Source organism: Centroberyx gerrardi, chromosome 9 (genome assembly GCF_048128805.1).
Source record: "Centroberyx gerrardi isolate f3 chromosome 9, fCenGer3.hap1.cur.20231027, whole genome shotgun sequence".
NCBI lineage: Eukaryota > Metazoa > Chordata > Actinopteri > Beryciformes > Berycidae > Centroberyx > Centroberyx gerrardi.
In genome coordinates this window covers 3,294,145-3,305,778 of record NC_136005.1, presented here as the reverse complement: position 1 = coordinate 3,305,778, position 11,634 = coordinate 3,294,145, and the positions used below count along the sequence as shown (strand labels likewise).

Genomic DNA, 11,634 nt, shown 5'->3' with positions numbered 1-11,634 from the left:
TAATTATCTCTCAATTAGCACTAATGGATTTTCAGCAGTACAACATATTTATACTTTTTTTTTTGAGACAAAACAAAACAAAACACTGAAATCAAACTGTTTGTACACAAAACCATTAACAGTAATCAAAAACCAAGGCAGAATTTAGCTCATCAGTGAAGGCAAATCAACCAGTTCTGACAAAGCAAGTCGTCCTAACACTGAAAACAACAACCATCCTCTGCTCAGTAAGAGCTACACAGCCTCCAGGCGCATTTTACACAAAGACACAAAAACAAAAAAACACACTTGTTCCCATAGTAGCACCAGTGCTCAGAATGCATCTAAATGCCGGATCTGAAACCAGAGAAACCCTCTTCGTCTAATTGCTGACATTGCATTTCTCCATCTATCACTCCAGACAAATTATTATATTGCAATACAAAACTCAAATGTCTCTCAACCGTCAAGTTACCAGATCGTTCCTTCCAACTTCCAGCGGCTGAAAAGAAAGTAAAATTTGATTTCCAAACACCTTCTGTACCGTAACACACATCATTTGTTGACCGAAGATATATTTAACATGAATCAAACCCCTAACCCTGGTAATGTTAGTGCCTCGCTCTATCAACTAAGCTACTGATAACGTCTTAGTCAAATCAAACTCAAAAGATCCTGTAGGCCAAGAACATGAGTGTGGAAGCAGGTTTTTCTTCTGAGTTCACAAAACAGAGTGAAAAACCTCTTGACTTCTGTTGCATGGGAGGAAAAAAAGTCCAACCAAAATATGAATTAGCTCAAACAAAGATTCAAAGAGTTGTAGAGTAAGTGCATAATAAAAGTGCAAAGAAATAATAAAATAAAAATCTGAATGCATCAAATTTCCAGTGATTGCCTTTCGAGACCAACAGGCTGTGACACAACAGGCAACTTGTTGAGCAAAATGACACGGCAACGTGCTTGCCAACAGGGTTTGAAGTGTGAAACAGAGGAAAAACATACTAATACTATAATGAGTTCATCTGGGCAACAAGGAGTGATGTTCAACGCATGAAAAACGGGATGTATCCTCGGACAATGTTGCCCAATACGCCACGGCTTTCACAGTGAACATGGATGATGCTGATCATCAACAACCAAGAAGTAGTCTGGAGCCACCAGGGCCGATGACAATGTTCCTCCTACTGTATTCCTGCAAAAATCAGGAAATCATATATATATAAAAGAAAATATTATGCCATATGCCAAGCCCTTTCCCCTAACTGAACTCAGGGATTTAAGCTCAACTTATTCCTCGAGTGATTTTAACCTCAGCAACAGGGAATTAGGACAGCGTGACGGGCGGGTCTTGGCGCTCTGTCGGGCCTGCGGTGGCGGTGGCGGGTGGCGGGTGGCGGGTGGCGGGTGGCGGGTTCAGGCACAGTCAGCTGACCATCTGTGTCACACTTCTTCATTCACAGTCCAAGTCCAGCTTAAGCAGTGTTTCCTGGCGGGGGAGAGCACACGGCTTAGTCGACACGTACCATAAGCTTTTAACGTGTTGGCACCCAGTCAAGCCGCGGTCACCTGCGGAGGCGCCGCAGCCGTCTGAGGACAACTGAGACACACGCTTCGGACAAGGAAGGAAACAAGGCAACAGTAAACATGTCGTCCCCTTCGAATGATGCAGGCATCCTGCGGGCCAATCGGTAACAAGATGCGTCAAGTTTAATCAAAATTGGACCAGTGGTATGGCAGTTATGGCTTTTTGTAGAGTCCCCATCAAGCCAATGAGTGTCATTTATAAGAATATCTAGATTTAATTTGTTTAATCAAAGTTTCAAATGTTGCTGTTTAATTATAGCACTCCATTTAGGCCAATCAGTGTGCCAGGTATTCAGTGTTTCCTTCAGAGTTTTCTTCTCATCAGGGTGGAAAAGCCTCTGAAACATCATTCAGAGCATCATGGGACACTAAAACTCTCCACTGAAACCAGACTGATGAAATCCTTTTAGTGTCAGCAGCTCTTTAAGGCAGAGTGACCCACCACACCTATTCAATGGTAGAGAAACTACTGCTTTTAAATGAAGAATTCATTTAGAAAACAAAACACATAATTGAAAAATTAAATGAATAAATAAAATGTGCAAAGACAATAAAATTTGCAGGTTGTACACACTGTGTCAGGGAGGAACATCCATCAGATAATAACATTACATAACCGATATCTGGTACTGAACAAGTTTTCATTATTGAAGTGAATCTTCATTTTATTTTACTTTTATTTTATTTTATTCTTACTGTTTATTTTGGTTTTCATCTTATGGTTATCCCACTATTTACTTGAATGTTGCTCTTTTCCACCTCTGTCTTCCTCCTTTCTATTGTTTCATTGCTTCTTAAATTCATTTTGAGTATTCTGCTCTTATTTTGACTGTCAACTCTGTTTTTATAGGTGCTATATAAATAAAGTTATTATTATTACTATCAGTCGAACCTTAGTGCTGCGTGACAGACATCACAACACACACTTGTGGAACTGTATCCAGCACTTGGTCTTGTTAGTTGACCCAGTTTCGGGACGTTCCTGACGTTCCCGACACAAGGCCGTCCGTCTCCGAGCGTCAGCTGTTACGTCAGCTGTCAGGAATACGGAGACATGCGGGAGCCACGTCTTGTCATTTATCTGTCATGTACGTCAGTGGTTCTCAACGCGGGGTCCAGGGACCACCAGGGGTCCTTGAGGGGGTTCCAGGGGGTCCCCGGCAAATTAATGAATTGTTGAACTTCACTGTTATTTCAAGAAGTTAACGCAATTAGAGAATGCAGAAGAGTGTTTTGATCATAGTTTCTCTGTTATCTCTCTGCCTACAATACAGATAGTCATGGGATTCTGGACAAAATCATATCTGACAATACAAATATTCTCAGATTTGGGTTCGAGTGACAAAATCTGATCAAGTGGGGGTTTGCATTTATATAGGAAATTTATTCCGACTTTCTACATTGTTGTATATTGTTGGTCTTTATCTGTTATGTGTGTCTCCACGCTGCTTTCTTGGTCAGGTCTCTCTTGAAAAAGATTCTCTAACCTGGTTAAAGAAGGTTAATTAAATAAACGAAAAAAGCATTTATCTAGCTTGACAAAATGCTACTTACTACATACCATTTTTTTTATATACATCTAACAACCATTGCCATTGTGTAACAACCATGAATAGAATGATTACTGACATGATTTGACATTCAATTATATGAAGCGAAAAAACAAATTTCACATGCTCTTAGGTGTGAACATCATGCTATATCAAGGGCTTGGAGCCAAAGGGGCGTAAATGTGATTTTGGGCAAATATGAGTATTATTATATATCAATTGAAAGGTCTCAGTGAGATCTTTTCAGTGCCAAAAGGACACAACTTAAATCATGACCCATAAGTTTTAATTAAACAAAAACTGAAAGCCGTAACAGTAAAAGTAGGGTTTTGTTTGCTGCCAAAAGGGCGTAACTGCACTTACGCCCTTTTGACACCTAGCAAAACCCCACTTTTGACACTGAACAAGCATTGTGGGTAGAGGAGTCTAACAGCACTTAGGTCAGCTCAAAATGCATGCTGACGTAAGTAATGCTAGCATGGCAGCATGATCACATCATTTCTAGTATCCTATTCATATCCTAATTAATATTCTAGGTCAATATTAGATGAATGTATATATGTTAATATTCCCATGAAATACTTAGGCCTATAGATTCAAAATGTTATTTTATAATGTTAGGAGTGTGAACTGGTCAAGATGAGCTCTGGTAGTAAGACTGCTGGTAGCTGAAGTTCTCCCTCAGTGTTATGAGGAGTTTTACAGGTCTTTGAATGTCCCAGGACACATCAATAAGTGATGCGTCCTGGGACACATACAAACATGTATTATACTAGCAAAAGAAAAAAAAAGTAGTAGTTTAGAATCAAAAGTAGTTTCCTATGTCTGTAGAGGTTTATTAAAAAGGTTTATTAAAAGTTTTTAACAGAATAAATGTATCAATCAATTTGATATGTTCCATGTAGCGTACAGTTTTAAAGGCCTTGGTGAAAGTTGCTGAGCATTACTTCAAGATAAAGATATTCATTCTGATCTTGTTTTATATTTCAGTGTTGATTGAAGTGTAATTGCTAGATTTGTATTAAAATGAATGTTTTACAATTGTTTACTTACATACGCCCATATTCTGCATGGCTGTATTGGGACAATGTTTGTGCCAAAAAGGCGTATTTCACTCTTTTGCCATTTTTTAAAAAAGTTAACAAATATAATTCAACTTAAACTGTAGCAGTATTGTTTTTATGGTAATGGTCAATCTGATAACACAAAAAGTTAAAATATTGTGCTCAGTATGTGGTAACGGCAGCTGATCCAAGTTTGATCAAAATTTGTTTTGGCTCTCCTGTAAAATCTACTATAACGCACTTACGCCCCTTTGGCTCCAAGCCCTCGATATGACATGCTCTACACATTATAGTCTACAAGTCTGGATGTGTGTGTGTGTGTGTGTGTGTTTCTTGCCTTGACAGAACAGGTGTGAGGACCCATGGGTGGCCCCTGGATGAGCGGGTCCTGGGACTCTTTGAGGGAGAAGCTCTGCAGAGTGAGAGTCCTGGACGGCATGAACTCCTCTCTCCACCACCACAGAGCCACGCCCACCAGCAGCACACTGAGGAACACTGGTACACACACACACACACACACACACTTTTATCTGATTCATAATGTTTGATTTATAATGCTTAGCGAGTCAAGTGGAATTTCATGGATTCAGTTCTGTTTCCTGTCATTCCAATTCAATTGCAATTCTGTTTTTCCTTACAGCTGGGTGACTTTCCATTCCTCAGTTTAATTGGTGGGAATGTCCGAGGGTCTTCTAATTCTGGGGAGAGCGTTGGACATTCTGTCTACCATCTTAGGGAGGAACATCCCTCACGGCCAGTCTCTGCGTCTCAACAATACCTCATTTATGGAGATCACAATTAATATAAAGGTGCTTCCTTTTGGCAGGCAACACATCTGCCAAAAGAATGACTGCAGGCTGTTGGAAGCCACCGCATTCGCTGGCAGTGAGATTAGATTTACATTTCTGCCTATTTAGAAATGCTGCGGTTGGAATTAGCTGTTGCACAGAATGCCGAGAGCAAAACCAGCGAACTCGCTATGCTGGGAACTTCCGATTTGTATAATCAAGAGTTCACTAAAATAAATGGCTGATGCCAGAGTTCTGGGTGGACAACGCTTAGGACGGGGAATCAAGAGTGTATAGGGAATCTATGCATGTGTGTATGTGGGTGTTTGGGGGCGTCCATGTGTCTGTGTTATTTGTATAAATATGAGCATGTATAAGCGTGTAGGTATAACTACGTGAATGCAGCCATGTACAATTTTCTGTCTGCTTTTGTTTCTGTTCTTTTTTTAACTTTGTTGCTGCTTTTGTTATTCTTCCACCAAACCCGTAACACCTGTGGATGTCTTCAAAAGTGGAAGGTAAAGTATAATAATTGGTAAATGGTGAGGTAAATGGTAAATGTAGGTTTATGTAATTGGTACCCTTGGTATTTCTGTCATGTTCTTATTCCATAATGACTTTTATAGTTAGAGGAGAGCTAGTTAGAAGTTCCTCTCCGTTATCCTGTTATTAAGATCTTGGTTGGTAACATTACAGCACTCAGATATAGGCTACTGTTCACTTTAAATCATTGTTCTCTGTGAGCCATTTCATAATAAAAAATATAAACGCCTTGTAGTTACCCGATAATTTCTATATTTTTATCTGCTTATTATTCCGTTGTTCCCTTTTATGACTCATTTTTACTTATAATATATAGTTATTATCCTACAGTTTCTCAGTACAAAATGCAAATGGCCAGTACTTGGTCCATAATAGCAACACTGTAAAATAAAGCATTACCCCTTTTCCTGAGCACAACTCTAGAGTGGGGTTGACCCACTTTGTATGATAGGGAAGTGTGTATTTGAAAGATGCTTTGTCTGTTAGGTGGGTGAAACCTGACTTTGTTTGTTGCATCAAAAAAAAACACCGCAAAAAGAGGAAGTGATGCCTACCTATGTCTATTTTCATGTGAAGATGCATTTTATGTATGTATTCTCTTCTTTATCTTATTCTCACTATCATTATCAAGTTTTATGTGAAGCACTCGGTGCATGTAATTTCTCTGTTGTAAAGCACTTTGAGCTGCATTTCTTGTATGAAAGGTGCTATACAAATAAAGTTTATTATTATTATTATTATTACCGGTAAGAGAGAGGATTCCAGCAAACGCAGGATCGGGTAAAGCTGGTGCGGAAACAGTGTGAGCGTTGGATGGAATTTCTGGAATGGAGAAAAGCATGGTCATTTGGTCATCATGGTCATTTGCATATCCAAGAACATCCAATTCATCATTATTGAGCGCTTTCTGGTTTCAGCGGTGTGATTTGATTTGATTTCTGCACGACTGCACCGGCATTTGTCATCATTATACGATGATGATGCTGACGCTAAATGTATTATATTTTATTGTACTGGTAATATACAAAGCGTGAAAGCGTGATGAATACGTTTTTTGTAAACGGAGCTCCAGGTTTTCTCTCTGTACAAAAAAACAAGTTCTTCTGTTCATTTAAAGCGATTTCAGACCCTGTAACCAATCCTGAAACTATCGCGTGCTATGTGGAGATTTCCGTGACACGTAATGATATAAACAAATAGTCACACACGCGGGACAGCTGTGTTTTTCCTTTTTTTAAAAACTAGCTTGTCCCCTCTCTACCTCCCATCCCTGAAAAAAAATTCCGGTAATGGCGGAATCGATGAAGCGAGCGAGTAAACTTGTTCAGCTAGTAAACTTCCTGCCTCTTCACTTGTCATTGTGGGACATGTAGGGCAGCCTTCTATACCCCAGTAGCTTTGCTGTGCGTGTTTACAAATGTGTTTACGGTTTCTGTCACCCTCTAGTGGTCGGAAAATCGCTTCGTGTAGCTTTAAAACAAACCACTGTTGCTCAGGAGCAGCTTGCCACCCAGGGGTCAAAGTTAGGGCTGGGTATCGGTACTCGATACCTTTAAGGTATCGACCGAAATAACCCAGTACCAAGTAGTATCGAAACTTCTCCAGTCAAACGATACCTGCATTCGATACTTTTTGTGCACAGATCTAGAAAAAAATGACCATTTGTATGGTTTTGCTCGCAGCCAATCACCGCGAGCGTTCTTCGATTTAATGCGACGTGTGATTGGCCCGCTACCGCAGCAGCTACAACCCATACAGTCTGTGGTGAAGTCGAGCGGTGTGTGTGTGACGGAGTTGGCAGTTCAGCGTGCCGAGATGCCACCAAAACGTTAAAAAAAAGGTATCGAATGAAGTACTCTATTGGTATCGGTATCACTTTAAGGGTACTGGTATTGGTACTGGTATCGTAATTTTTTAAACGATACCCAGCCCTAGTCAAAGTCGATATTACCGGTGTAAGCCAGTACTCAGCCATATTGTTTTTCACACCGGCCCAACCCTACAGAACACTACAACTTTGCTCCGGCTTTTAATTTTTGCCTGGTGCTGGAAAGATTATTTAACCTAATGAAACATCTACTGTCTCCACGCGTCATTACTCACCACCATCACTGTTCTGTCCTGCTTCTGGAGAGCTGCAGGTGAACTGTGGCGTCTCAGACGACAGGTCAACGATGCAATCATGTTGGCACACCGTCCCGCTGCCTCCGCATACAGCCGGACCTAAAGACCAACAGAATGTGCTGTCAGTCGGGAGAAATTAGTCCGGGTTGTAACTGGAAGGTCACAGGTTCACAGGGGGTTGGGAGTAGAGCTGAACAATTAATCGAAATTTTATCGAAATCGCAATATGGCCTACTGCAATTTTCAAATCGCAGGAGGCGCAATATTTGTTAAAGGCGAAATGTGTGTCAAAATACCATTTTAAATTAAATATTGTCGTGCTGCAGAGATGTCCTGGCCTACACATCATATTCTACAGACTTAAGAAAACATCTTTGTTTGGTACAGATCCCCGGAAAAAATCACACCATAATCATTTTAATACGTTTTTCAATGAAAATGAGAATAATGATGTAAAAATGATCATTCCCTCTAATATCGCAAATCATATCGCAATTGCAATATCAGTCAAAATAATCGCAATTAGATATTTTTTCAAAATCGTTCAGAGCGTCTTGGGGGGAGATTTTATTCCAGATTTTATTGGCCGAAAAGCCAGAAACCTCAGCACTTGGCCAAGTAATCATTGAGTCATTTGGCATATGTTGGAATCACTATGTGTAATATGGTGATTACATTTATTTATTTATTCATTTTTGCTCCGTCATACCGTTTGGTTGAAGAACGGGGTGAAGGAGGACCAGGCCGCCCGGAGAGGCGACGCTGTTCAGCAAGACTTGGAAGTGGCTGCTGCTGTGTTTGTCCGCACGGCAGACGGAGCGGGTGACTTCTTCACTCCAGTACACAAAACCCTGGTGCAGAACAGACCGGGACGCAGCAGGATTGTCATTTCACTGCAAATTTTCATAATCAACTGAAGGATGAGTTACGTTGCAAGCAAAATCTCACTACAATTCCTCACAAAATGTCACTACAATTGGCAGTAAGGAGTAAGGCAATATTTAAAAAAAAAAAATGTTGATTTTAATAGTAATAATAATAATAATTTGTTAGCTGGGAGTCAAATATGGTTTCTAATTTTTGCTGACTCAACGCGAATGAGTTATGGGCGTTATGAGTCAGTAGTGCAAGTCTTCCTTTTATTATAGCAGTGTTTTGATGCATTTGTTTTGTTCCTTTTATTTTACAACTCTGGAACCTTGTTAAGTGCTGCACTTCTGTGTTGTTGAGCAATAGCGAGCTTCCAAAGAACAGAGGAAGCGGAAGATGATGATTCCTCCCAGACTAGCTGGTTGCTATGGCACCAGCTAATGGGGATCCTTAATAAAATCAAATCAAATCAAATCCCCAACCCACACATGGTATAATGTGATTGTTGATTTGCACCTCAAATACGGCCAATCCGAAGGGCCGGTCCAGATAGCCGTTGGACTCCACCACCGCTTTCCGGTGACGACCCTCCAGACTAACTCTGGAGATAGTCCGCTTCTCCTGGTCGGCCCAGTACAGCAGCTGACGAGGCATGTCTAGGAAAAAAAATAAATAAAAGAAATCCAATAAAATACAGACTGCTGCTGCCATTACTACCATGTCTGCTAATATGTTCTTTTGCTTTGTTAGCTGATATGTCTCTGCATCAATGTCACTGAGACAATCAGTGGAAAAACCCATCACAGGGTTTTCCTCAGGATGTGAAGAGTTGATGCTAGGACAGAGAGCTGAATTTGGGGGCTACATTTTAGTACTTAAAGTACTTAAAATCAAAAACTTTTAAGGCTTTTATTTATTTTATTTTTCTCACATCCATAAACTTTCAAGGATTTTCAAGGCCTGTGGGAACCCTGCGGGAAGTGACAGTGGCAAACCACGAGTCTTTAATACCCGACTAGTGAGGCTACTGAAGTTTTCCTTTCAATTTTCAACAAAATGTTGCATTTTACGGATGGCAAATTCTCTAACATTACTTAAGTCTACATGTGTAAATGATCATTTAAAAGGTAAAGCTTTAAATGAACATTGAGAACATTTATTTTTCTTCTTCTCACTTTTTCACTGAATAACAGCAATAGCACCATCTGGTGGTTAGAATCTGGTATTATCACACTGTAAGATGACAAAACAAATTCAGTGACTCATTAATCTGATAAGGGGAAAATAACCATCACCATATTCACTGAGAATACATCAAATAGTATGAGGAAGCAATATTCCAAGGCACCGCTTCATACTACTTGCCAGAAATGGAGAACTGATGCTGGAGTGGGATTGATGTGTGGTTCGAGGAGATCGGTGGGTGGATTTTGACAATTTATTTGGATTCCTCATATCTGAATCATTAACAAGAATGACTTTTGATGGAGAAGTCAGGGATTTCATCTCTCTGTACTGCTCTAAATATTTTTTGACATGTCTCTATTTTTCACTTTCAAAAATTACCTACCAGTTCCAGAGAATTCCAGAACTTACCATAAAACCTGCAGAATTTCAGAACGTACCCAGAGAGATGGCGACAGGGTTGCGTATCGAGGAAGTGACCAGCGCCATCCTGTCCTGGCCGTCCAAGCTTGCCCTCTCAATTTTTGGGGCGCTGCCACTCTCTGCCCAGAAGAGCAGCCTGAGAAAACAACAGCAATTAGTGAAAAACACAGCTGAGGTTCAACATCAGCTCCTTGCTCCTAAAAATCAAGGTAGGGAAAGGCAAAAGGCCAAGGTGAGAGAGGTGGACCGGAACGGGTCCTGGGAAGGTCACCGCTTAAATTCCCGGACTGGCCGGGAACATCTGAATGCCCTCCCTGCCTGGGACAAATTGAGAACCATTGAGAAGTCTTAAGGCACAAGGCACTTAATACCCAACTGTTCCAGTGGAGCTGCTCAGTGGAATTTTTCTATTTACATTTTTTTAATTTATTTCATATATACACAACAAAACAGACATACAATAAAGACAACATGACACTACATTATCAACTAGAGACAAGACAATACATTAAACTGAGAGGGTAACTATCCGCACACATAGTATGCACATAGTTACACCTGCATGCACATGATCCAAAAAGCAAAACCTGTATTACTCCAAAACATGAATATACACTCACTGAGCACTTTATTAGGAACACCTGTACACCTGCTTACTCGTGCATTTATCCAGTCAGCCAATCATGTGGCAGCAGTGCAATGCATAAGATCATGCAGAGACAGGTCAGCAGCTTCAGTTCATGTTCACATCAAGCATCAGAATGGGGAAAAAATGTGATCTCAGTGACTTTGACCGTGACATGGTTGTTGGTGCCAGATGGGCTGGTTTCAGTATTTCTGAGAAACTGCTGATCTCCTGGGATTTTCACACACAACAGTCTCTGGAGGTTACACAGAATGGTGCGAAAAACCAAAAACATCCAGTGAGCGGCGGTTCTGTGGACGGAAATGCCTTGTTGATGAGAGAGGTCAGAGGAGAACGGCCAGACTGGTACGAGCTGACAGAAAGGCTTCAGTAACTCAGATAACCTCTTTACAGCTGTGGTGAGCAGAAAAGCATCCCAGAATGCAACACATCAAACCTGGAGGCGGATGTCACTTTGCTAGCTGATACCTACCCATTAATAGTACTGAGCACTTTATTAGGAACACCGTGTTTCTAATAAAGTGCTCAGTGAGTGTAGGTTTCCCCTTCTTTCCCTTTTTTTTCCTCCTTCTTTTTTCCTTCCCCTTTCTTCCATTCCCCCGCCCATTACATTTTTGCAAAAGCAGGACAAAAAGCAACCAAAAAAAGACTTGTTGGGTTACAAAGGGAGAAGTGCAAAATGTTGTGAGTCCAGAAATTACCTTATTATGTTCCATAAGCCATTCCCTCCCCGATCCAAAGATAGGAGAGAGGATGCCGCCTTTTCCACGCTTAAAAGGTTCAGAAAATCCTCCAACCACTTATTCATATTAAAACAATTAGCTTTCCTGATCAACCTTCTGAGAGTATAATAATTTAAGGGCATGTGCATGGGAATT

General features: G+C 40.6%; 1 protein-coding gene across 1 annotated transcript in view; it reads right to left on the bottom strand.

Moving 5' to 3' along the window:
- Positions 1-1,429: 1,429 nt before the first annotated feature.
- The window catches only part of LOC139921491 (low-density lipoprotein receptor-like), a 33,882-nt gene continuing 23,677 nt past the window's right edge, over positions 1,430-11,634 (bottom strand). The window contains exons 9-15 of the mRNA XM_071911743.2: positions 10,128-10,246; positions 9,019-9,158; positions 8,342-8,483; positions 7,612-7,731; positions 6,253-6,330; positions 4,515-4,672; positions 1,430-1,465 (exon numbers count right to left, since the gene is read on the bottom strand). Coding sequence (XP_071767844.2) covers positions 1,430-1,465; positions 4,515-4,672; positions 6,253-6,330; positions 7,612-7,731; positions 8,342-8,483; positions 9,019-9,158; positions 10,128-10,246 — 793 coding nt within the window. The remainder of the gene's footprint in view (positions 1,466-4,514; positions 4,673-6,252; positions 6,331-7,611; positions 7,732-8,341; positions 8,484-9,018; positions 9,159-10,127; positions 10,247-11,634) is intronic.